Source organism: Rattus norvegicus, chromosome 9 (genome assembly GCF_021556685.1).
Source record: "Rattus norvegicus strain SHRSP/BbbUtx chromosome 9, alternate assembly SHRSP_T2T, whole genome shotgun sequence".
NCBI lineage: Eukaryota > Metazoa > Chordata > Mammalia > Rodentia > Muridae > Rattus > Rattus norvegicus.
Genome location: NC_141542.1, coordinates 6,486,616 through 6,513,011, shown reverse-complemented (window position 1 = coordinate 6,513,011; position 26,396 = coordinate 6,486,616). Strand labels below are relative to the sequence as shown.

General features: G+C 54.4%; 2 protein-coding genes across 4 annotated transcripts; one reads left to right on the top strand and one right to left on the bottom strand.

Annotated features, from left to right (window-relative positions):
* Positions 1-457: 457 nt before the first annotated feature.
* Dus3l (dihydrouridine synthase 3-like) lies at positions 458-5,020 on the bottom strand. Of its 2 annotated transcripts, none has more exons than XM_087565041.1 (13): positions 4,931-5,020; positions 4,005-4,272; positions 2,970-3,476; positions 2,618-2,659; positions 2,370-2,522; positions 2,130-2,246; positions 1,914-1,979; positions 1,699-1,809; positions 1,400-1,496; positions 1,188-1,263; positions 864-1,052; positions 642-770; positions 458-563 (listed from the first exon to the last, which is right to left on the bottom strand). In XM_087565041.1, the coding sequence occupies exons 2-13, from the start codon at positions 4,053-4,055 to the stop codon at positions 491-493; spliced, it is 1,611 nt and encodes a 536-aa protein (XP_087421167.1). In that variant the 5' UTR covers positions 4,056-4,272; positions 4,931-5,020; the 3' UTR covers positions 458-490. The 2 variants fall into 2 exon arrangements, with proteins under 2 accessions (XP_087421167.1, NP_001030095.1); NM_001034923.1 differs by having other exon boundaries at positions 4,854-4,995.
* Positions 5,021-11,301: 6,281 nt separating this feature from the next.
* Positions 11,302-17,150, top strand: Nrtn (neurturin). 2 transcript variants are annotated; one of them, NM_053399.2, is made up of 3 exons: positions 11,302-11,663; positions 16,011-16,192; positions 16,650-17,150. In NM_053399.2, the coding sequence occupies exons 2-3, from the start codon at positions 16,024-16,026 to the stop codon at positions 17,066-17,068; spliced, it is 588 nt and encodes a 195-aa protein (NP_445851.1). In that variant the 5' UTR covers positions 11,302-11,663; positions 16,011-16,023; the 3' UTR covers positions 17,069-17,150. The 2 variants fall into 2 exon arrangements, 1 of the variants encoding a protein (NP_445851.1); NR_197245.1 differs by lacking the exon at positions 16,011-16,192.
* The last annotated feature ends 9,246 nt before the right edge of the window (positions 17,151-26,396 follow it).

Genomic DNA, 26,396 nt, shown 5'->3' with positions numbered 1-26,396 from the left:
TCCAGGGCAAGCCCATCACTTGGGTTCCGGAGGAGGGGGAGGGGGTGGGCAAGAGGCGGCCCTCTCCACCCGGAGCCAGGTCTCTGTTGCCGCCTCCATACAAGTCACCCAATTCAAAGTCCCAAGGACACTGCCCAACAAAACGGGACAGATTAGAGTCAGAAAACAGTGCAGACGGGGACCAGGCACCTGCCAAGGCCACCTCCTAGGAGAAGAGGAACAGAGGCCATTTTAGGTCACCTAAGAAAAAGCCAGTGTGATGGACGGTGTGCCTAGGATTCTAGGAGTTCAAGGCCAGCCCATATAAGATCTTATCTCAAAAAACCCAACAAGGGGCTGGGGATTTAGCTCAGTGGTAGAGCGCTTACCTAGGAAGCGCAAGGCCCTGGGTTCGGTCCCCAGCTCCAAAAAAAAAAAAACCAAAAAAAAAAAAAAAAACCCAACAAAATAAAAGAAATTCTACAAGAATAAAATTTATTGTCTCTGTTAGCTACTTGTAGGCATTGGCTTTGTGCTTGGGCAGGAAGACGAAGCCAGGTGGAACTGGTCCAAGCAGCATCTCACTGTGGGGACAAAAGTGACAGATCAGATCAGGCCTGGGCCTCACAGCATCAACCTGTAGAGCCCTGGCCAGTGCGTACCTGATTCGAATCCAGTCTGCAGCCTGCTGGCTGGCCATGAGTGTCTCCAGGTAGTCACGGCCTAAGTAGTAGGGTGGCCTTTCATTGATCCTCTGTGGCAGTCGTTCCAGCAGGCCCACGGGCACATACCTGTGGGCCAGGAGGGCAGAGGAAGCAATAAGGCTCGGTGAGGTCTGAGGCTACAATCTCTTACCTTGGCCATTTGCCTGGTTCAGTGCCCACCTGCAAAGAAAGGAGAGCCACTCAAGAAGGAAGCGCCGGGTCCGTTCCACACCCTGTGTGTCAGAGCCCCAGTGTTCCAGGCCATAGTGTGTGAAGTCTCTCAAGATGTCCAGGCGCTCAGAGGATGAGATGTCCCAGTGTCTCTGTTCTTTGATCTCAGTGAACAGCCAGGGCTTGAGCAAGGCGCCACTACAAGGGAGATGCTCACTGAGGACATGGTGCCTCCTAGCTCCAGTCACCTCAGCAGCCAGGCCTCGGCCTCACAGGGTCCCCAGGTGCAGAAAGTTCTAGCATTGCTGTCCCAGCCCATCTGGCGTCACTTACCGGGCAACCATGATCCCAGCAACCCCTGTCTGCATGGCACAGTTGGCGTCCTCAAACGAAAGGATGTCTCCATTTCCTGAGGAGACACAGTGGGGTCTTGACAGTGGCAGGCCCCATGGACATGAGGACACCATCAATCAGTCTTGAGATTTCCAAAGAATCCAGCATCCTCCCAGCTGAGAGATGTGGTCCCAGTGGCTCTGGGCACCTACCAAACAGGGGCATGGGGCTGGCCACCTTGGCACACTGTTCGATGTAGGGCCAGTCGGCCAGCCTGGTGTAGCGCTGTTCCCTGGAGCGGCCATGGAGCTGTGGGGGAGGGGTAGTAATGAGGGTAAGGGGGAGGGTAACAGGCTGAGAGGCTCAAGAGGTGAAGGACAAGAGGGGGCACAGGGAGACAACAAAAAAAACAAAAAAAAAAAAACAAAAAAAACAAAACAAAAGGAGACAGAACAAGGGACCGGGAGAACCACAGTAACCCCAAGATGTGAGCCCACTGCCTGACACCCACTGTGACCAGTGCAACACCCCAGTTCCGCAGTTCAGGCAGCAGTCGGTGTGCCAGGCTCACACGCTCCTGAACACCCGTGCGCATCTTCACCGTCAAGGGTACATCCAACACCTTCAAGAACAAGGGCAGAGGGGAAGCAGGGCAGGACTGGAGGCTCCATGCCAGCATCAAAAGTGGGGTGGAGGAGGGGCACAGTGCTGAAGAGACCAGGTTACCTCATTCATGCCCCGCACAATCTGTTGGAACTTGGCTGAGCGATTCATGAGTGCACAGCCACCACCCTGTGGGACACAGAGACCCTGGTGACCTCCCAAGAAACACAGACACTCCACCCATGTCCAGAAGGGGAAACTGAGGCACAAGGCCAGCAGGGCAGCGTCCTGGGCTTGGCCCACACCCACCCTAGGCTCTTAGGGTAGAGCAACCAGCACCTTCTTATAGACGAGGTCGATAGGGCAGCCCACGTTGATGTCCACGAAGTCCACGTCAATCGTGCGGTTGAGCAGCTCAGCACACTTGGTCATGGTGTCAGGGAATGCGCCCTCCAGCTGTACCAGGCAGAGTCTGGTCAGTGACTGGCCCCCATCATCATACTGTCCCCCAGACAGCAGAAAGGCAAAGCCACGACACTGCTCCTGAACATGGCAACCTCCTTCGGGGAAAACACTGACCTGAACCCCGAAGATGTCCTCGCAGGGGTGGCGCTTGAGCAAAGCCCACTCAGACATCTGTCCCTGGAGCAGGTTTGTGCACATGGCCATCTCACCGCAGGTCACATCTGCACCGAAGCGCTTGCAGATACGGCGAAAGGGTAGGTTTCCACACTGGTCGGGACATCAGAGGTCAGTAAAGCAGGGACACTGGGCCAGCAATGTCCCAGGGAACCAACCACAGAGCTGCCCACCCAGCCACCTCCTACCGTGGTTAAAGGAGCCAGGTACAGCTTTCCGCTGATGTCTAGCTGGAGGGAAATGAACACATCAGGCCTCCTTCTCCCACATGTTCTCTCCTAACACATTCTCCCTCCCCTCACACACCCCAGTGGTCTCCCTCTGCTGCCGGCTGCTGGACACATCAAGACCATTTGTCTTAGGAGCAAAGCTCATCAATGACTGCTCTCTAGGAGCCTCTATCCACCCTTGAGAAGCCTAGTCTCAGCCTTCCCCTCAGGAGACTTCCATGGCACCCTTTCTCCCATCTCATGTTCAGGCTCTTTCTGCTGAGACAGGATGGAGGACAGGAAAGGCCCAGCACAGGTATCTGCACCTTACCCGCTTCTTCTCACAGGGCCGCAGCCGGACCACATCCTCGTCGGTCAAGGGGCCGCAGGTGGGCACAGGGCTGCCCTGCCTGGCACCGTCCCCTCCTACGTTGTCTAGCTGGACATGGCAGCTGCTGTGCTTTGGGGTCAATGTGGCCACAGTGCTCTCAGGGGCAATCGTGGGCATGGGGCCCTGGGTAAGGTGGCTCAGGGCCTGCTCAGCTCGCTCAAAGCAAACTTGGCGCTTCCGCAGCTGCTGCTGCAGAGCCCTGTCGAGGCCATTTCGCACCGAAGGGAGCTGTGCACAGCGGGCCACCACCTCCTCCTGCACCAGGTTCTGACCCTCAGGTCCCAAGTGTGCCCCAGCAAAACGACAGGTCATGCTGTAAGGGCACCGGCCGAAGGTGTTGAAGAGCACGCAGTGGGGGCCCAGGTCTGCTGGTTTGGTCTCCAGGTAGCGCCCCACATCATGCAGGAAGCGGCAACGGTCTCCAAATGCACATGGAGTGGCCGACTCCTGTGAAGGACATGAAAGAACCAGGAGAGGGCTGAGTGGCCGGGGTAGGCCATGTGTATGTCCTGGGTGAGTGTCAGCAGCCCCAACACGCCTGTTTTAACAGCTCTAAAGCTGGAACAGTGTCAAGCTGGAGTGGCAGGTCCGAGGTCAAGAACACCAGCTGCTCCTGCACATGACTTGGATTCCCAGTAACCAAGTGGCAGCTCACAAGCACCTGTAACTCTAGCTCTAGGACATGAAATAAAACAGTGGGCACACCTTTAATCCCAGAGCTTGGGAGTGCCTTCTGAGTTCAGGACCAACCTGGTTTACAGAGTGAGTTCTAGGACAGTCAGGGTTACAGAGAAACGCTGTCTCAAACAAAATAAGTCTATAAATGGGAGTATGTGCAGATAGGCTGATGGCTGACATTCTGAAGGCAACACTGTGGACAAGGCAAGGCACTGCTAGGTCAAGTCCCTGTAGGCCAAGGGGTCTGTGTATTTGTCATAGCACAGCATCTACAGACTTGGAGCAGCAACCTCTCACCTGAAGGAGGGATGGGCAGAGCCTCTCCTTGTCATAGTGTGCTGGCTTCATGTGGGGCCGGCTTTTGTTTTGGCCCCGGGCCCTCTTGGGCACCTGCCTTTCATGGGACTCAACTGCCACCTCTGTCTTCCCATTCTCCTGCCCATCTTCCAAGCGGATTCTTTTGGCCTCCGGTTCAGCTGGGCCCTCTGTAGGCGTTTCCTGGCACGCACCCTCCTGCTTGTCTGCATCCAGGTATTCGTGGAACCTTTCTTTGGTGGTGCGGTACCTGCCAGCGAGGGAGAGGCTCAATTTGCATAGGGAAAGGGCCTTAAGGGCTGACATGCTCACACGCTTCTGCTTGCAGGAAGCTCCCCCTACTTAGAACCAGCCAGTTTTCACAATAGGTGCCAAGGGGACACCTATTTTGCACTTGAAAGACCCATTTGCGTCCCTGCTCAGAGAACTGCATTGTCTTATGGGTTACCACACGCAGATACCAACATTCTCGGAAGACTACGAACGAACTACAAATCCCAGCATGCTTGACAACGAGAATCAAGCTACCACACTTCCCAGGAGTTCTTTCGACGAGAGCCATTTTTTTTGCCCCTCGCAGAGACTACAAGCCCCAACATGCACCTCGGCCCTGCTTCTGGTTCCCCAAACCTGCATATGCGCACAGCCAGCCCAATTGCTAGTCATAACACGTGTTATACTCGAGCGTCAGCAGAGGGTAGGTAAAGGCTTTGGCGCCTCCGGGATGCCCCTCTCCAGGACGCCGCCACACCTCCCAGCATGCACCACTCGCGCCGCGCCACGGACGCCGGGAAGGCCACATCAGCTTCGCTGATGGGCACCGCGACTCACTGAGCTTTAATGGGCGCCACCCCCCGTTCGCACGCGCCAACTCCGGAGTCACCGCCACCACCGCTCTCAGCTGCTACCTCCGCAACCTCCGCCATCGACGCCCCTCGCACTGGCTCTGGAGTGTGGCAGGAAAGTCTTCCGGGTCGCCCGTGTCTTCTGGAGCCTACAGAAAGGCGCACGCTCAGACCACACCAATAATACTAAGGCGCGCGTGCGCAAGGCCGTCTGGATGTGGGGGTGGGCCGCTCAGGAACCGGAAGTGCTCAAGAGTCCCGGCGGGGTTCCCACGGGGTTCACGTCGGTCCCCCGTGGGTCACTGTTGCCTAGTAGAAGTGAGTTCATGTTGGGGAAGGGGAATGCAGCTCACACTGACCGACTCTGCTTTTTTTTTTTTTTTTTGGCAAACGTGTCCAATATTTTATTAATAAAAACCGCAGCCCGTAGTGTGCACGCCTTTAATCCCAGAACCGGGGAGACCGAGTCAGACGAATCCCTGATCTATAGAGCGAGGTCCTGGACAGCCTGAGCTCCACAGAGAAACCGTATCTCAGAAAACAAGCAAAAACTCGCAACAGCTTTGAAGGATCAAATGACTTCACAGGGACACACTCTCCTTTGATAGTACCCTTCGTGAGCCACTGTGGCCCATAAACGAGTGGCAATTTGTATTATTTTCATTGTACCGCCTTTTTTTGTGTGCCAGTGTACCTTTGAAAGTGACATTTACTCATCTGCTGTGGAGATAGGGGAGGGGGGTCTCCGGTGTATCACACGTGTACAGAGGCCACATGACAATTTGGGGGTTTCCTGCCTTCCCATGTGAGTCTCAGGGATTGAACTCGTTTCCTTGGACTTGACATACGGCGCTTCTCCCTACCGATCCCACAATTACTATTTTAATAAAAGTTTGCTTAAACATTTAAGAACGGCACTTGGATGGAGGTAGTGTTTGAGGCCAGCCTGAGCTACATGTCTCAACCAAAGCCAAGTCACACCAATCAGTAGTTATAGTCATTTAATTCCTGGAGATAGGGTCTCGCTCTGTAGCCCAGGCTGACCCTCAACGAACAAACTAGACTGTGCTGGTTGTATAACGTAAGGGGAAACTGTGGCCCAGAGAGGGAAAGGAATTAATTAGCCTAAGACCTCATTGGCGCCCTGTTTGATTCATTGCTCTCTACCGCCCTCACTGGACAAGATGGAAGTGACAATATGTATGTTAAGACTGGGGCTCCTTTGTAGTGTCTACCTTGGCTTGCGATAAGGACACACTCTTGGGAGAAATAGGGCTGCAAAGGGCAAGGAAGGGACAAGACCCCTTCCTCAGAGCGACTTCTGACCCTTCTGTGCAAGGCAACCCGCGCTGGCTTTCCCGCAGGAGGCGTAACAGCCAGGCAGTTGATCACTATGAAACAGTGCAGCACTCATGCTGATGCGAATACGACAGTGCTGACTGACCCCTTAACCAGGAGCTCAGGGCGTTTACTGTCTGCCGGACCGGGTTCCAATCCTGAGCACAGACTCCATTGTCCGGGCCCCGCCCCAGTCCTTCCACGTCCAAGGATGGCCTACTCCATCTACTTCCTAGAGCCAGCCCTTCTCCTAGTCTCCTCCGGTACACCCCTTTCTCCTCTGGCAGTTTCCACACCCTGGCCCCGTGCCTTTCGGAGAGTCTGTGCTCCCTGAACTGAGGGACCCAGATAATCCCTTGGAGCTAAGGCAATCCATCCGAGGCCTGATCTCAGCTGACACCAGGAAGTGAGGGAGGCAGGTGGCTGTTGCCCTGCTATCATTTAAGGAAACCTGAGCACCAAGTAGGGGCAGGGAAGACCAAAGGGTCCCACTGCTGCCTCCTCCCATCTTCTGTGTCTCTTCTATTCTTCCTATTTATGTACCCTCAACGATTTTATTTCCACCCTTTTTTTTAAAGATAAGGTCTCAGGTAGTGCAGGCTAGTCTCTAACTCACTGTGGTCAGAAATGACCTTGAATTCCTGACCCTCCTGCCTCCACCTCTCAAGTGTGTCTGCCACCAGGCTCGGCATTTTCTCTCTCCTCTCATTTTTGTCTTTTTGTGACAAAGACTCCCTTTCCAATCCAAGACAACCCCAAACTCAAATTCACGGCAATGCCCCTGCCACATCTTCCCAAATGGCCTGGATTCACAGGCTGGGCTCCTAACTTTTCTGTGTCCAGGTCTGTCCACCTGGATTCCCCACCCCCACCCCTAGGCCGCCCCTCCCCCTCCCGTTATGTCTAGCAGGTGCAGCCCTGGGCTGCGTGCCCGAGGCTGGCCTCTCGGATTTGTGTGGCAGATTCCTTTATCTGCGTCTGCAGCTGGGTCCTTATCTCGGGGCTGCAGGTCGGGAGCAGGGGGATTAGAAAAGCCAGGGACAAGCGGGGTGGGGTGCGGTAGAGGGGGTGGTCGGAGAGCTCAGCATTACTGTATCTGGCGGCGCCAGCACGTGTGCGCGTGCGCAACGCAGCCTGCGAGCAAGTCCGCCTCCAGCCCTGCCCACTGTGTTAGGTCCCGTTCCTCCCCCCCCCACCCCCCCGCCGCCAGCCCCCCAGCTCCCCGCCCCCAAGCTCCTTCCGCCGAAGCCGCTGCCCAGGTGGCCCGCCTGATGCGTTTCCCACCTTCCTGACTTCGGCGGCGGCTGGGACCCGGCCTTCACCTCTGACCCTTTGCTGTCGATGGCCCCCAGGGGAACAGCTCCGGTCCTGTTTATACCATCCCAGCCTGGATCTGCAGCTTCGCTCCTTCCTGCCGCCCACGGGCTGCTAGGGTCCCTTAGCCTCGGTTTCCACCAGAGAGTACGTCAAGTGATGCAGAAGGCCCCTCTGCGTCTCCCAAATTAGGCGTGACAGTCACCCCAAAGTGGGGATTTCCAGGACAGCCTGGGCTACAGAGCCTTTATCAAAGATCAACCCAGGGCTGGTCTCAGAGGATGGAGCCTTCGCTGGGACTGCTGAAGCCCCGGTTCCATCCCTAGCACCTCAGAACCAGCACAGAGAATATGCCCCGAGATCAGGAGTTCAAGGTCATCTTGACTACATAGCAAGTTCCGGCCTCAAAACGAAACCCATGCTAGAAGGGAGCCTCGAGGACAATCCTGCCCTGTAGAGGGTACCTAAGTCTGGGCCTGGAACACACTTAGGAGCTATTTTACAGATGACTAAACAGGCTGGGTGGGCCATCTCATCCCAACACACACTGCTGCATGGTGCATTCGAAGTTAAAGCCATGTGAGGTGGCCAAGGGGGACACAGAACACATTGAGTTCCCAGCCACCTCCAACCCCTCTGGGCTGATCCCTGAGAGTTCCCTCGGGGGTCCATCCTCCAAACAGCTGAATCTGAGCCAATTCCTAGCACTAAGATGGAAACTTCCTTACCAGCCAAGTTCATGTTTTGGCCAGATGCTGCCAGCCTCCCAGAGCCTTGGCCTGGGTCTCCACCCAAGAACAGAGTGCTTCCCTTTGGGAAATGATGGCCTCCCGGAAAGGTCAGGCCAGCTTCGGAGTGGGGGAAGATGGGTGGGTGGACCATGACATTCTGCAAAGTTCCCAAGACACGCCTCTTGCTGTGTGACCTGGAGCCCTGCTGCATGACTTCTCTGAACCTCAGGTTTCACAACCACCTGTCGACTACCAAGTAGGCTGGTGGCAGGGCAGGCTGTGGCCGGTGTTGCTTGGAGATACAGGAATAGATAGATACAGAAGGGGATGGACTCCAGCACAAGATGGATGGAGGCTGAACCCAGGCTGCCATCCTCTCTACCATACCCTGGCTGAAATGGATCAAAGAAAGGGACGTCGTCTGTCTGTGCATCTTTGAGCCTCCGTTTCCCCAAGTCTAGGTTCTGACAGGACACTAGATGCCACCCCACATTTGTACCCTGCTGCGGGAGGTTCAAATGTTGTTGACACCGGTCCCTTGTCCTACACAGCCTGCATCTGGGACAAGAGTCCAAACATAAAATACATGTAAACACTGAAGCCAGCAGCCCTGAGATCAGCAGCACAGATGGCTATGACCCTTCCTTCTCCAAGTGGGGTGGCATCAACTGGACAGTCTCCATACAGCATGTCCCTCACCCAACAAGATCCCAGTGGGGGATCAGTCTCATTTCAGCTGGTGTAGAGAATACTGGAAGAATTCTGACGCTGTGTGTGTGTGTGTGTGTGTGTGTGTGTGTGTGTGTGTCCCAGTTCCCAGCTGAGGTGTGACTCACAGAACATGGCAGGGCGTCTGTCAGTTGCTGTCTGTCTAAAGGGATGGCACAATGTGTGGGTGATCTGGAAGGCTATTGGGATAGATGACACTTGTATTTCTGGTGTGACCATGTCCAGCCCTGAGCAAGAGAGCCACTTTGTGTATCTGAGGCTGTGGATATTCCCCATGTTTGTAACAAACCATGTGCTCCAGAAATGGGGTCATAGGTGGGTGCATGTTCTGTGTCCCCACCCTTTGGCTCTCGGCTGATAGTGTCAGCTCTACCCTTGTACCCCTATTCCAGAGAAAGAGCCCACTCTTTCAAGTTGCTGTTGCCAGGACAACCATTTTATGGCGTCCACATGGTGGGCACATGTGTGTGTCCTGCTCCCCATGTGTCTGCCTGCCCCAGTCACAGCTGGGCCGAGTGAGCAGAGACGGCACAGGACGGCTGGTGACAGCTTCATGGGGGCTAACCCAGTAGGAGTGGGCTCTGGCTAGCTCTGTGTGCAAGGAGGCCCCAGCCTTCCACACCAGCCTCCCACTTGTGTCATGTGTGTGCCTACAGGAGCTGTGGGGGTTTCTTGCACATGTTATATGTTGTGTGTGTCTGTGTGTGCCTTCGCACCAGTGGCAAGTGTGACAATGGAGACAGGGGGCAGCTATATTGCTTGTGTGTCTGTGTGGGTCTGTGTATGTCATCCAGCACAATTGAGGGTGTGTGCAGGAGCCTCAGGGGAGATCCTCTGTGTGTAAAGTCAATGTGCTTCTGGTATGTTCAGAGCCTACAGTTAAGTATAGTGCTGTCAAGGCTCTGTGTGTGCTAGCATGTGCTCACCAGGTGTCCAGCTCTGAGTGACAACAGGGATGGAAAAGATATACCTTCACATAGACTACAGGTTGGAAGGACCCATCCTGATTGTCCCATCTCCCCATTTCAAGCTCTCACTCATCTTCCCAGGCCAGGTCCTCACCCATCTCCCCATGCCAGGCCCTTACCCATCTCTCTGAGGCCCTCACCCCACTCCATCGTCCCCATTTTCCCCGTGCCACACCTTTGCCCTATCTCTCCCACCCATACCCGGGTCCCATTTCCTTGTCCCATCCCCCCTGACCTTATCCACCACCTCACCCCTTCCATGCCCTGGGCCCTGGGAAGCCTCAGGCACAGGAAAGAATCAGCTGCCTCAGGTCTCTGACAGATGACTTTCGGCTGTTTTGACACACAGAGTCAAACAAATCCACAAAACCGACTGCACCTGACATGCACATGAGCACAAACTCCACCAGCGTCGGAGGGTCACCAGCGGAGGCCCTTGGGAAAGAGTGAGGCTGCTTGCAGGTTAGGTCCTGAAAAGGTTTCTGGAATAAGTGGACCTTAAATCAGAGGCAGGTAGCAGCCAAGGGAGCTGAGGGATGTCCAGGGAGGAGCGTCAACCCTGGTTTCTCAGCAACTAAATGGAGGGGGCGTGGCCAAGGCAGTCTCGCCCCACCCACTCTGCCTCTGAGAGACTGAGTTTCGCTAGGGGGCGCTTACGGATCGCAGGCGGCGGAGGAATAGGGTGTGGTGGGTTTGAGTGATCAAGTCCCAGATGGGGTGCTTTTGGGAGGAAAGTCACCTGTGAGAAACGGGGTCCCCCACGGTACTCTGAAGGGCAGGATGGTGGGTAGCGTTGATGGGCTTAATCTACTGCCGAATCAGGATCTTCAATCCTACATAATCTAGGGTGTCTGAGAAGAGACTGAACTCGGTTTCCCTGGGAGGGTTTCTTGGAGCGGACAGAGGGGTGGACTTAGGTGTGGGGAGAACTTGTTTGGGGACCACGGGTGGGTTCAGGCCTATGGTTGGGAAAGAGGGTACCAGTGTGTCTTGGGACTCTTAGATGACTTCAGAGAGCCCAGAACAGCAATTGGGTGGGAGCGATGCTATAGAGGTTCTCTATAGTTTAGGGGAGCTAGATAGGGAGTTCGGAATATGGGGCAGGAATGTGCGAAGTTAGTGAGAACTAAATTCGGGGCGCAAAGTCTCGGATAAAGGAAAGTCCCCGGGAGAAGTGGATTGACCGATTGATCGATAGATCAGTGTGGCTGTTTAGGGCCTCCCAGGTTGCTGCCACCTGCTCTCCCCGAACTCCCCTACAGCTGTGGGCTGGACGAGGGCGGCTCCTGAGCCCGGGAAACCCTATGCCACGCCCACATCCACGCCTCCCGAAAGGCCACGCCCCCTCGAGCCCAGCGGGTCTGAGGTGCGCGGCGGGAGCGGAGGGAGAGCGCGCGGTGGCTTCGTCCGTGCGCCCCGCGCCCGGCGCTCCTCGCGTGGTCCCGCGTCCTGAGCGCGCTCCAGCCTCCCACGGGTGCCGCCCTGGGGTGCACTGAGCCCGGCGAGCCCTGGGAAGACAGAGAAAGAGAGGCCAGGGGGGGAACCCTATGGCCCGGCCCGTGTCCCGCACCCTGTGCGGTGGCCTCCTCCGGCACGGGGTCCCCGGGTCGCCTCCGGTCCCCGCGATCCGGATGGCGCACGCAGTGGCTGGGGCCGGGCCGGGCTCGGGTGGCCGGAGGAGTCACCACTGACCTGGTCATCTGGAGCCTGCGACAGGTAAGTGGAGGCCAGGGGTACAGTGTGTGGGGGGTCCCAAAGCCCCCCTCCCAGGTCACTGCCGGTCTCCGTACACGATGGGATGCGCTCTAGGCTCCTACGACCCCCGGTGCCTGTGGAAGGCTACTGGACCTGCGGCCCCCCATGAGCGCCCCGTCGGTCAGGGAGAATGGAGTAGGGGGACTTCGTGGTCACAGGAAACCCTGGGAGGGGGCCCCAGCCACGCGCAGCCCTGCGGCGCACAGAAGTAAACAGGGGCGCGTTCCTTGCGCTCGCGGGGACACCGTGTCCTCCCCGGTAAGGGCCGGGCCACTGGGCTCCTGAATCGCTGTTCAGCCACAAGAGGGCGTAGGGCTTTTTGGAGGGGGGGGTCCCTTAAGGGCAAAGCTCAGATTAGAAACGGGGGTGTGTTCCCCACTTTCCGAGTTCTTGTTCAAGATTATCACCAGATAACTCGGTTTATGAGTGAGAAGTCACCAGGCCCACCCAAGGTTGCTGCAGAGAGTGGGCAGACTTCAGGTGGGACCGCCCAGGGTAGATGCTGAGATGGGGGGGGGCGGGGAGTGTGTGTGTGTGTGTGTGTGTGTGTGTAGGTAAGTAGGTAGGTGTGTAGGGATGCCACCTGCCTGGCCCACTGGGTCTGGCTGGGGAACTTGAGGGGGGGTGCTCGGAACTGGACCCCTGGATTTCTGCCCCACCGCTTCGCAGAGCTTCACATACTTGGTGTTCTGGGACACCCTTTGTGTGTGTCAGCGCCCCAGGCTGAGGAAGCCCCATGAGGCGTGACTGGCAGGATGTCAGTAGCGGGTAGATTCCAGCCTGACCAGCTCATTCCCCGCCCCCCCCCCCCCCAGTCCCTAGCCCGGGGCCCCCGACAATCCCTCCCGCTCTTTCATCCGCTTTTTCGGTCCTGAGCCTGCTGCAAACCCCTATGCAACCACAAAGGGCTGGCTGTACCAGGGAGTGAGAAATGCCCTCCTCGGCCAGGTACACCCCATCAACCAGGCACCCACCTCAGCTGGGGATCCTGTCCCAAAACGCCACCATCCTGTTCTCAGAACTAAATAAGAAACAATCACACAAACTCGGAGCCAGGCATCCCCTCCGCCGCCAAACAAACAAACAAAAACAAACACAAAAGCCAGAGGTGTTTTCAACAAATGTTTGCCTATGGGCAGTGTCTTAGAGGCAGACACACTGGCATCCACGGATGTGGGACGAGAACCCGTGTGACTAGGTGATGGAGGAGTAGGAGACTCTGGGAAGACTTCCTGGAGGAGGGGCATTACAACTGGGGCTGGGCAGGATGAGTAGGAATTTTGTACGTGGGGACGGCAGGGACAGCACTTGGCTTCTTTGGGGACAGTCAGTGACCCGGTGGTGGGTGGGGAGAGAATGTTCTGGAAGGTTGAGAGAGGAAGTGTGGGGAACAGGTATGCCTCGGCCTGTTATCACAGCTACTCAGGATCTGGAGGCAAGAGCATCAAGGGTTCAAGGTCAACCTTGGCTACATAGGGTCCAGCCTGGGTTACACTGACTCAAAGAGGGATGAGATCAAAGTTACAAATAAGTCAATGAGACTGGAGCTCTCCGTGATGACCACAGCCTGTGACACCAGCTCAGCCCCGGGGTCAACTCCCCGGCACTTGCCTCGCACTCACACGTATATTTAAAATAATGAAAAGAATTCCTTTAAAAGGTCAGTAAATAAACAGAATAGAGGGGGAGGGAAGTGCTAAACCACCCAGACACTCAGCCCCCCCTCTGAGAAAACTGAGGTCCAGACCAGCTGCCACCTGGGGAAACTGAGGCTGGGAGAAAAGACACCTGTATCTAGGACCCGCGACCAAACTTGGGAAGGAAGTAGAGGGCAGGCAAGTCACCTCCCTCCCCACCCTGTTACTGCCACGCCTGGGGCCTGCCTCAGTTTCTCTTCCAAGCCAGATGGTCAGGACTCTGGGCAGGGTGACTCTTCCCAGCCCCCCTCAAGGCCCTGTGGCAGCGGCTCAGCTCGCATTAGCCTGATCCGGTTTTGTACGGGGGGAGGGGCGGGGGGGGGCTCCTGCTCACAGGTAGACAGACTCAGGGTGGGCACATGCTGCTGTGCTGTGTGTCCTGCCGGTGAAAGTCCACCTCTCTGGTCCTGCGTGGCGTGGGGTGGGGAGGAAAATGGAGGGAACAGAGAGTAACATGGTAGGGAGAAAGGGGGCTTCTCATCGGAGGCTGCAGAGTCCCTCCCCATTTTAAATCCATCTGCTGAGCATTGAACCACCACTGTCCTATGTTTAAGAATGTATGGAGGCAGGGTAGCTAAGCTGACAGTTGCCCTCTGACTTAGGCATGCAGGCACCACGTGCTCCCGCATACATACACGTGGAAATAAGATAAAATCTCTTGAAAATGTAGTGGGGGCATTGAAATTGGGGCTTTGAGGTATGAGCAGGAGTTTGGCCAATCAGGCATTGCTTGGACTCCAAAAGTGCAGCAGCCCTGGGATTCTTACCCCTTCTGTCGAATGGGAGGGAGCGGGTGTGTTCCCCCTTCAACCCATCAAGCCCCAAATGCCTTCCCAGCCCATGGCCCCCACAGCTCATCGGAAACAGCTGTGCTCTGCAGATGTTGCTTTTTACCCCAGATGTGCATCCCGCCAATGGGTGGGGCCCTTGGAAGGAGGTGAGGAGCCAGGCTCTGGGAGGCCTCAGTTTCCCCATCTGGAACCACTAAGAACCCATGGACTGTCAAGGAAAAACTGTTAGTGCTGATGAGAAAACTGAGGCACGGATTCTGAAAAGTATGGGTCTGGGAGTCCCTCCTTCCCCGGTGCCCCTATGATCTTTCTAGAATTAAACAATCCCCCAAACTGCAAGCGGTAGCACATATCACTCAAGAGATGGAGGCAGGAGAGTCAGGTGTGCAGGGTCATCCTCAGCTACATACTTAGGCTACAGGAGACCCTATGGGTCACAGGAGTGAGCCGGCTGAGAAACAGGTTCAGAAAACTGAAGTTCAGTCCCCCACTACCCCCCACCCTCTCAGGTTCTCACGGTTGGGTCGTGGTGGGACCCTTGGGGTTCTGACTGAAGATGGGGAAACTAAGTCACCACGGGAACAGCAGCAGGGGTGGAACAGTTGCTATAGAGACGGGGCAAGGCAACTCTCCTGGTCCTAGTGGAGGGACCAGGCTTTGAAGGATGAATAGGAGTTTGCCGCGGTTAGGGCTCAATTCCAGGCCTTGGCTACTAGCCAGGCAAAGCACTACTATGCCTGGGCATGTGTACACCTCCTCTGTACACATGTCTGCCGGACATAACTGCAAATGGGGAAACTAAGGCTGGAAAGAGGTAGGAACAGGAGAATGTGACCCTGGGCAGGACGCTTGCCAGGATGTGGTGACCCTTGACCCCCTTCCAGGGGCCTCTGCCCACCTACGTCACCCCCCTAGGATACCTCCCCGCCCCTTCCATGCCAGATACAAACCAGTTGGGTGACCCCGGACAGAGGGGCCATTGTTCATGGATTCAAAGCTCAGCTGGGGGTGCGCAGTCCCAGACCACTGGGTGGGTGCAACCGTGCCACCCCCTGTACTGGCATTTCCGCTGTCACGCTTCCTTAAAGAGCTCAGAGGGGAAACTGAGGCACTCCAGATGGAGGGCGGTCATGCCAGGACAGCCTCCCAGGCCTCAGATGTGGAGGACACGGGTTTGGTTCCTCACACCCACAGGCAGCGCACAAGCCCCCGTCACTCTGCCCCGCGGACCCCACGTTCATTCCTGCCCTCCATGGGCAGCGTACATGTGTGGTGCAAGGTCCCAGGAATCATGTGACTAGGATTTGAGTTGAATTCACAGAGTAGAGTTTAGCAAACCATCGGCGCCCAATAAATGTCAGACGAGGACAATTGCATGTATGGTTTACTGAGACAGTGAACAATGGAGAGTCTTGAAGCCTCAATTTCCCCAAATGTCTCTTCTGTGTTGGGGCCATGCAAATTGAATCCAAACGTCTTCCAAGCCAACGCACACTGGGTAAGTAGGGGCTGTTCTAGCCTCAGGGAATGTGTGCGGGTTGAGGGTTGCACTAGTTGGGAGTATGAGGGTGCTTAGAAACATACTGTGTGCAGTGACCAGGAGTACTAATACCCTGATGGAGGAGGCGCAGCTTGGTAGGAGAAACTGAGGCACACAAGTAGGTTACAAGGATACAGCCCACATCCTGCTGTCACCCTCTCCCTGCCTGGGCCCCCTATCTATTGCTAGGACACGCCAAGCATCCTCAACCTCAGGGCCTTTGCACCCACTGTCCCCCATCTCGCACACTCCCTACCTTGCAACTATTATCTCCCCGCAGGCCAAGGCCCAGGATGAGGTGCTGGAAGGCGGCGGCCCTGGTGTCGCTCATCTGCAGCTCCCTGCTGTCTGTCTGGATGTGCCAGGAGGGTCTGCTCTTGGGTCACCGCCTGGGACCCGCGCTCGCTCCTCTGCGACGCCCTCCACGCACCCTGGACGCCCGCATCGCCCGCCTGGCCCAGTGTAAGCCCCGCCCCGGAGGGAGGGGCTTCTCGGAAGAGGTGCCTGGTGGGTTCGCCCCCCTGTTGGGGAAACCAAGGCTCAGGCGGGCAGTGGGTGCCCTGGAAGCAGTCAACCAACACTGACCGGAGAGGGTGTGGCAGGCTGCACGTGGAACGCTGAGCCCCTTTGCTTTAGGGGTGCGATTTTTTGCTTAATTTTTTTTTCTTTTTGAGACGGGGTCTCATGTAGCCCACACCGGCCTCAAACTCAGAGTACCAAAGGATGCCCCAGAAGTAATCCTGCCTCCTGAACCCCCTCAGTTCTGCACACCCTTCAACTACAGACGAGTGGGGGTGAGGGAAGGGGGCAATGGCAGCCACTGGGATACTGGGACCAGGACTTAGGTCCACGCCACTCAGGACTGCGCATACATAGCACAGGCTATCGCCAATTCCTTGTCTCCCTCTTCCCGCCACAGATCGCGCTCTGCTGCAGGGCGCCCCCGACGCGGTGGAGCTTCGAGAACTTTCTCCCTGGGTTGCCCGTCCCTCGGGGCCGCGCCGTCGAGCGGGTCCCCGGCGTCGGCGTGCGCGGCCAGGCTCGCGACCGTGCGGGCTGCGCGAGCTCGAGGTGCGTGTGAGCGAGCTGGGTCTGGGCTACACGTCGGACGAAACCGTCCTGTTCCGCTACTGCGCAGGCGCGTGCGAGGCGGCCATACGCATCTACGACCTGGGCCTGCGGCGCCTGCGCCAGCGACGACGCGTGCGCAAAGAGCGGGTGCGAGCGCACCCGTGCTGCCGCCCGACGGCCTACGAGGACGAGGTGTCCTTCCTGGACGTACACAGCCGCTACCACACGCTGCAAGAGCTGTCGGCGCGGGAGTGCGCGTGCGTGTGATGCTACCTCACGCCCCGACCTGCAAAGGGGCCCTGGCGACTTTCAGGAGAACTGAATTCACATAAAGTGTGGGGAACTCGCCTGCCTCTGGTCATTCATGCTCTGAGGGGAGGGTGTGTGAATAGGGTTGCCCAAGAGGCTCTGTGGCTCCTGGTGGCCTGGGAGAAAAGGGGAAATAGATGTGAACTAAGAAAAGCAGTCATGGGAAATTGCCTTACTGGATGAGCCCACAGAAAATGATGCATCTGTCCGTGCGGGCCTATAATCCAGGCACTGGACAGATACAGGAGAGGCCCGGGATCGAGTTCAGAGTTCACCATCTGTCTTGGGATTTCTATGATGTGAGGAAACACCGTGACCAAAACCCTCAGCTTATACTTCCGTATCACTGTGCCTCACCAAAGGATGTCAGGACAGGAGCTCAGACAGGGCAGGATCCTGGAGGTAGGAGCTGATACAGAGGGTGCTGCTTACTGGCTTGCTCAGCTCTCATAGAATACAGAGCAACCAGCCCGGGGATGGATGGCCCCACCCACAGTGGACTGAGCCCCCCACAGCAATCACTAATTTAGAAAATGCCTTACAGATGGATCCCATGGAAGCATTTCCTCAATTGAGGCTCCTTTCTCAGATGACTCTAGATTGTGTCAAGTTGACACAAATCTGGGCAGGACACCCTCTGAGACCACCCACACATCTTTATACAAAGACAGCTGGGGGGCTGCAGAGGACCTGGGTTCAAATCTCAGCACCCACAGGGCAACTCACAGCCAGTGACTCAGCTCCAGAGTGACAGCCCCTTCTGTCTTTGCATACCATATGTCTATGTTACAAATGAAACACACATAGTTACAATGCATCCATCTTCTGTTTAGGAGAGAGAAAAAGTAAACAATAAGGAAGGAGAGAGTGGGAAAAGATGATGCCCAGTGTGATCGGCCAAGTTTGTTCTTCCAACCCTGGGTCATGACTTTTAGACCAAAGGCCCGTCATCTCTAGAGAACTGGAGGCCATATTTCTTTCCCTAGCTAAGAATACCCATTTCTCACTACCGACCTCCTCATGGGGACAGGTCTGGAGTGGGTGGGAGCCCACTGGCATTTGCCAGTCATGGCTGGGTCCCCAAGGACCATGGTCCTGTATCTCTAACACCTTAGCTGGGCACAGAGGTTGGGCATAGGCAGGGGTGTGGATGTCTTGGCCCTGGTGTTACACTGATGCCTGGCTGGCCTTGATAGTGGCAGGGAGAGTTGGGTTCCCAGAGATAAGGATGGGAGGCCCATGGAGAATGGAAGGGTGCCGTGTGATAAGACATTTCCTGGGAAGATGCAACCAACATACACACACACACACACACACACACACACTTGCACTCTTCCCAGGTAGGGAGCCTATGACAGACAGTTCCTAGTATGGACACCACCAAAGTCCAGCCTGGTGCCATGAGTTTTATTGGGGTCACTGACAGGCATATGGGTGAGGGGTCACATACAGGAGCAGAAATGACTCAGAGATAGCTGCATCACCAAGGCATGAGTGACTGCTCAGAAAGCTGGGAACCTGATGCTCACCGCACAGCCTGTAGGCAGGGGTGTACAGAGGATCCAGACCTCCTTTGCAGTGCCTCAGGTGTTCTGAGCATTTTCCAGGCAGATTGGCTTCCTGAGCTTAGCTTTCATTGCTCACTCTGGCAGGGAGGGGCCTAGTGAAGCTGGTTGGTTTCAGGGACTTCCTGGAGCTGTTTTGTTTAACTTCCTGCTTAAGCAGCTTTCTGCAGATGAAATATTTCAATTTCAGAGGAAAGTGATATTGATGGCAGTTTAACAGGCGCATCTAATAAAACCATAGACCTATCTTCCCTGTCAGGGCCTAGTACCTCCCCAGTCACAGGTTTGATCCTGTTAGTATCAGATGTGAACTCGTTCTGAGAGTATCTCTTAAGTCCAATCTGAAGGTTGTTGGTCTCACTCACAACAGCCAAACCACTATTGTACATAGGCATGTGGTGCCTCAGTACGCAGAGCCCTTAGCTGAGCAACCTGTGTGACCACCCCCTCCAGCTGTGAAAGCCAGTCAGCAGGGTGAGCGTTTCCAGGTCAGTCTCAGCTTAAGTTCTCTGTGTCCTGAAGTCACAATGCACATGTGGTGTCTTCAGCAGTAAGATCTATTCCTGGGTTAGAATTAATAGCAGCAGCCACAATCTTTATGTTCCTGAGGCCTCAGGGCACTCTCAGGCCCAACTGCTCATGAGAGTAGCCCAGCCCCTGCACTGGAGTCTTCACTCAATAATCCTATGACTTTGCAGAATGTAGAGCTTGTTCTGAATTTAAATTCTTTAGCCTTTTTCTTGAACCATTTTTCCTTCCAGTTAACCCAGCCCTGACAGGGTTGTGAGGCAGGTAGAAGTATCATTGTACCTGGGACAATGGAGTGTCTGCAGGACACTCAGGCTGGCATTACGTCATCTATATAACCTTGTCCAGAGGATGGGCAGGATACTTGAAATGGTGGGGTCACAAAGATAACATCGATGAGGCGCTATCGAAGTCCGTTGTCAACTAAGAAGACATGGAGGTGAACAGAAGCACAGAAAGTGTTCATCCGTTCATCTTTCCTGCAGAGATCACCGTTGGGGGCAAGGCATAGTCAGGAGATGCTACTTAGCTCCCTGCTGCCCTCTGTGCCATTGGTTTGCGTGTCCTGGAGCTCTTCCTGAGCGTCCCTACATTTCTTTGTGTCTGATGAAATCAGGGCCAGACTGAATCCACTCAGGTCTGCTCAGGGCCAGAGGACACAAGACCCTGCTGTTCCCCCGGCACCATTGGCTCCCTGGGTCACACCAGCTCCAGGTTGCCACAACGGACATAGCTTGGCTGTGTTCTTTCATGCTCCCAGCATGCAACAGGGGCTTTTCTATCAGTTCCTCCTTAGGAAATCCACCAGACACAGGTCCTGCCACATTTCTCTTGGAGGAATGCAGACCGACTTCCTTGTCAGCATTGCTGATTGTTCATTCGTTCTCACTCAATCTTCTTTACATAAGATCTGCCAAACCTTTCCTACTCCATAAAGCTACTACCGTCCTCCCCACAACCCCGAGGCTCTGAGGTTCCCACTGGATCTTCTGTGAACACAGTTCTACCTGGCCCAAGGAGCTGGGGTTAAAACACAGCTCCTCTTCTCCTAGTTCCCTCAAGTACCTGTCCCTCCTCTATGATCCCCCAGACTCTCTATGTGGGCCTTAGATGGGAGATAACCCAGCCCCTAATGGCATCGATAAGCCAGTCCCTCAGGGACTGATTCCTGTCTCAGGTTTGCAGCCTTTGACAATGGTGGAATGGGAAGTCACATGACTCAGTTTCCCCGACTCCACAGCCCCCAGACTAATGCCATCCACTTCCACGAGCATGGCCTCAGGCTTCTCTCAGTTCCATCAGTGCAAATGTTGTCATGCCAGAGTCACCATAGTTTCTTGCGCCAGGCATGGTTAATGCCCCATCTGCGTGCGGGATCACAGATTTCCCCTTTTTTCTATTAAAAGTCAGACCTGCGGGCATCTTATATTGCTTTTGCCATGTTCCTTCCCCTCTTCACTTTGCCCATGTTTCTAAGTTCTTGGTTCCTAGGAATAGCTTTCAGCCTCAAGCAACACACACACACACACACACACACACACACACACACACACACACACTTGCACTCTTCCCAGGTAGGGAGCCTATGACAGACAGTTCCTAGTATGGACACCACCAAAGTCCAGCCTGGTGCCATGAGTTTTATTGGGGTCACTGACAGGCATATGGGTGAGGGGTCACATACAGGAGCAGAAATGACTCAGAGACAGCTGCATCACCAAGGCATGAGTGACTGCTCAGAAAGCTGGGAACCTGATGCTCACCGCACAGCCTGTAGGCAGGGTGTCAGGATGCAGACCTCCTTTGCAGTGCCTCAGGTGTTCTGAGCATTTTCCAGGCAGATTGGCTTCCTGAGCTCAGCTTGCATTGCTCACTGGCAGGGAGAGGACTAGTGAACCTAGTTGATTTCAGGGACTTCCTGAAGCTGTTTTGTTTAACTTCTGGCTTAAGGAGCTTCCTGCAGGGTGGAATATTTTGTCTAGAAGGAAATTGCACCCAGCCAAGGGTGAGGCCATTTTGATCTCAGCTTGTTGTGGTCCTGGGGTTTTCAGGGGTGCCTGTCCCTGTCCAGCTTCCCCAAAGATCTGTATGGTAAGGACATGCACCCCTTCACCAGAGTAAACTCTCCTAAGACCACCCCTTCATGCAGATCAAGTCAGCAAGGCTTCCTGGGTGCCCTGCAGGGATTCATGGTGCTGGCCCCGACCATGAGTGGTCTCTGTGGAGGAGGGATTGGAGCCAGGCTTCTGGCTGGGAGCTCTGTCCAGCTGCCCACAGCCTTCTTGAGACAGGAGGAGTGAGGAGATGGATTTCCCACTCGGTTTCAGCTGAATCAGCCGATGGTGGCCAAGATACCAGAATCTTCCTGTGCTGTGAAAACCCCTTGGGGGCTGTTCCTAGCCTCAGTTTCTCCAGTGTGATCAGACCACAGAGCCTCAGAGTTGGTCTGGGAGCCCAAAGCTGTACTCCTTGAGACTCCCTTGCCCAGGTGGGTGTGTGTCCCCGTGCAAGAGGAAGCAGCCCCCATCCAGGCCTGCAGAGACCTTGGCTTCCTGTCTCCCACCCACTTCCAACATGCCAGCCGCAGAGTTGGGTGGAACGCACCAGGAGATGGAAACGTAAACAAAGTATCTCTCACAGCCTCAGCTCTGCACCTAGGCTCAGGCACCACACAGGGCCACCCAGAAGGCTGAGTGTCCGGATTAGAGGCACTCCCAGGTTCTGTTGTTGCTAATGGTCTCCAGGAGCCCAGGATGGCCTCCAACTCTACTACGTAGAAGAAGGTGGCTATGAAGCCCTGGTCATCCTGCCCCATCTCCCAGGTGTGGATGACATCTGTGCCCCATCGCTCTCAACTTAGTGGGCACTGGGGACAGCACCCTCTTCTCGGCAGTTCTGTGCACTTCCCTAGTGACAGTGACACCCTCATAAGCCTCAACCTTCAGCCTGCTTTCCTGCCAAAACACCTTGGCTGAGTGGCCCACCTCGTGGGCCAGGCTGGTAGTCTCCTTTGTCACCTCCACTCAGCCTGACCGGCCCATCTTCCTGGAATTCACTGCAGGGACATCAGTTTTGAGGGACAGCAAAGCTGGAAACTGACTGACCAATTTTATGGATGTGCACAGAGGCTTGGGATCTTTCTGGGTAGCTCTCCATGTATTTGAGGCAGGGTCTCTCTCACTGACAATGCAGCTGCCAATTCAGCAAGACTGACTGACCAGTGAGCCCAAGATCTTCTTTTCTCTAGCTCTCAGCACAGGGACTCAGCCATGTCCTGCCATGCATGGCACTAGGGGTCTGAGCTCAGATCCTTTTGTGGGTCGTGGTATTTACAGTGAACTGGGATAGTCCCCAGTCCCCTCTCCTCTAGAGTGACAACCACAGGTGACACCAGACATGTGTAAGTCTGAACATCCCTAGGGGAAGGACACATGGTCACCCTGGGTGGGACTCCTAGATTAACATCTGGGCAGCTGTGACAGCTCTTGCCCCCATCACCTCAGGAATTTGTGTCATAAACATCACAAGCAATTGAGGCAGACCCACTAGGGGAGGGATCCTGGGGTGTGTCAGGAGCAGGTGAAGGAGGTGTGCCCTAGTGTTTCTATAGCTGTGATACAACAATGTGATCAGTAAGTAATTTTGTAGGAGAGGAATTATTTCAGTTTCCATGTCTCAAGTCATCACTCACAAAGTTGGGTCAGAAATTCAGGCAGGCTGTTGGAGGCAGGAGCTGACGCAGAGGCCATGAGGGTGCTGCTGACTGGCTTGCTCCCCATGGCTTGCTCAGCCTGCTTCTTAGAGAACCGAAGACCACCAGCCCAGGGTTGGCCCCACCCACAGTGGGCTGGGTGCTCCTATATGAACCATCAATCCAGAGAATGCACCCCAGACATGCCACAGGCCAACCTGGTGGTGGCGTTCATTCAGTTGTGACTGTCTCTACTCAAATACCTCTAGCTTGTGCCAAGTTGACTTAAAACTACCTAGCATAAAGTGTCTGTCACCCTGGAGTGACCCCCTCTCCCAGTGGCACACCACCTCAGCCCTTGGACAGGAAGTAGATGAATCAGATCCCAGGGCATCCTGAGCTACAGAGTAGGTAGAGAGCCAGTCTCTGATGCTATGGCACAACCAGGAAACCATTTTTTTTAATCACAGAAAAAAAGAAAGAAAAAGAAAAAAGAAGGACATGATGCCAGCCCCTTTGTTAGCAAGAAGCTCCGGGCAAGGGGATGGAAGGTTTTGAAATTCCTCTGTTGCCTGTTCCTTGTCAGGCCGGTTTCTGTCTTTGGGCTCCTCCTTGCATCCTGTGTACTTTTGCCTGTGGCCGCAATGTGCGGGGCCGGAGCAGTGAGTGTAGCTAGCCCTGTGCTCTCTAGAAGGTTGATTGATTTAACGTAGTTGACCGGCCAGCCGTGTAACCCAGAATGGCCTTGAATGCCTGTTTCTCCTGCCTCAGGTTCCCAAGTACAGGGGTCACCACTACATCCAGAGCCTCACACTGAAAAAATAATATTTTAAATTAAATTAATTTAATCAAAATTAAAACTTTTCGATCTTAAAATGTTTCTCCAAGAAACAAACTTCCATTACTTTTGTATAAGCCCTTTTATTTCTACCGAAGGGAACTTTGGCATCCAAACAGATGTCTCCTAAAGCATAAACAGCTTTCAAGGGAAGAAGACAGTGGCAGTGGCAGGAGGGCTTGAGCTCAATCCTTGGGTCCTACATGGAGGAGAGCCAACATCTGCAGTTGGCCCCTGCCCTCCATGTTCGCTTACACACACATAATGCACATACACACAGACCTGCATACTACATAAATGCATGCATGCATGCACATACAATAAATTAACATATTTTTTTTGGTTCTTTTTTTCGGAGCTGGGGACCGAACCCAGGGCCTTGCGCTTCCTAGGTAAGCGCTCTACCACTGAGCTAAATCCCCAGCCCCAAATTAACATATTTTTAAAAAGTGTGTTGATAGCTTAATGTGTGGGCCACGTGTGGGGATGGCAGCTCTGCTTGCTGGACTATGGGGCAGCTTGGGGAGCTGGAGACATATGACCAGGGATAGCTGATGATAACAGCATATCATGACACATATCTTTTCTAAAACTTTCCTCTGTCAGGGATGGAACCCAGGGTTTGGGGCAAGTAGGAGGGGGCTGAGCTCTACCCCCAGCCCTTTATCAGGGGATTCTAAGCAGGGGCTCTATCCCTGATCACACCCCGAACTCCTTCCCGACCATGCCCTGCCTCAGGACCTCCCCTCACTGGAGGATTCCAGGCTGGAATCCTCTAAGTCACACATACATTGAACCCTTGTACTTGAGGATATAGTTTAGTTTTATTTTGTCTGTTCTTTTTAAAATCGCATGTCCGATTGCCTGCGTTAGTTTATGAGCATGGGCATGGGTGCCCACAGAGCACAGAGGCGTTGGATCTCTGGAGCAACAGGCTGTTGTGGGTTGCCCAACAGGGTACTGGGTACCCAATTTCTAGCTCCCAGCTTAGCTTCGTTTGGTTATTTTAAACTCCTGAGCCTCTCCTAAGTGCTGCGACAAGCATCCCCACGTGAGGTTTTGAGGGTCTTCTTTTCTTTTTGATTTTTAAAAAAGACATGATATCTATCTGTAACCAAAGGAGAGACTTAAAGTCTTTGGAATCCTCTAGCCTCAGTCTCCCTAGTGTTGGTACGCTGCCATACTGTTGCAAGTCTGTCCTCCCAGCACTCCAGAGGCAGAAGCAGGTGGATGTCTGTGAGTTCCAGGCCAGTCAGGACTATATCATAGTGTCCCCAATGTTGCACTGAACAGGAGCACCACTCTTGGCTCTTTTAATTTAGAGGGCTGGAGGGATGGCTCAGTGGTTAAGAGCACTGACTGCTCTTCCAAAGGTCCTGAGTTCAATTCCCAGCAACCACATGGTGGCTCACAACCATCTGTAATGGGATCTGATGCCCTCTTCTGGTGTGTCTGAAGATAGCTACAGTGTACTCACAGACACTTTACATTTTAAAAATGTAATAATGTATGAGTCCACGTGATGTGGGGTATATGGAGGTCAGGGGTTTAACTCCGAGGAATCCTTCCTCTCTTTCCAGCTTCTTGTGGCTCTTGTGGGTCTGAGATCTGACGCAGGACCCCAGGCTGAGGCTGTTTTGTTTTGGTTTCCTTTTTGGCTTTTAGAGACAGGATTTCTCTATGTAGTTCAGGCTGTCCTGGAACTCACTCTATAGACCAGGCTGGATTCAAACTCACAGACATCCTCCTGCCTCTGCCTCCCAAGTGCTGGGATTAAAGGTGTGCACCACCATATCCAGGTTTTTTTTTTCTTTAATGATTTTTTGTTTTTTTTTTAAAAAAATTTTATTTCATGTATGTGAGTACACTGTTGCTGTCTTCAGACACACCAGAAGAGAATACCATATCCCATTGCAGATGGTTATGAGCCACTCAGGACCTCTGGAAGAGCAGTCAGTGCTCTTAACCACTGGGCCATCTCTCCAGCCCCTTGTTTTTCTTTTTAAGACACAGTCTCTCTTTTTGTAGCTCAGCTGACCTGTAACTCACTGTATAGACTAGGCTGGACACCAACTCATAGACATCCACTTGACTGTCTTTGGCAAACTTCCCCCTAATCCTCCTGACTCAAATTTTCAACTATCAAGGTAAGAAGCATGTATGTGTGCTGAGCCCTTCATTTCTACAAAAGGGAAAAAGACGCCCTTTCCTAGAGCTGCATCCTAAGACTGACTAGACCAGGAGATAGAAAGAGAGGGTAGGGAAAACCGCAGCCATACTGGGGCCCAGATGGAGGGAAGAATGACGAGCCCTCTTTTTTTTTGGAGGGGGGTTGTCAAATGACGGCCCAGAAGGGAGTGTATGCACTGCAGAGAGGTGTGGGGTAAGGTGGGATGTGGGGATGTCCTCACCCCTGAATCCTCTATCTTCCTCCCTTACAGACTGCGCTCTATTACAGGCACCAGGGATGAGATGATCTCTGAGAACTTTATTCGCGGGCTGGCAGAAGCTGGAGTTTGCGCTGTGGGATGTCACGTGGCATCGCATGTGCAGAACTAAGGGCTCCTCAGGCAGTGCCTGTGCAGCAAGTGGATGCATGCGCAGTCCCACTCCTTCCCGAAGGCCTGAATATTCTCGAAGTGCCACAATCAGGACCCATCTGTA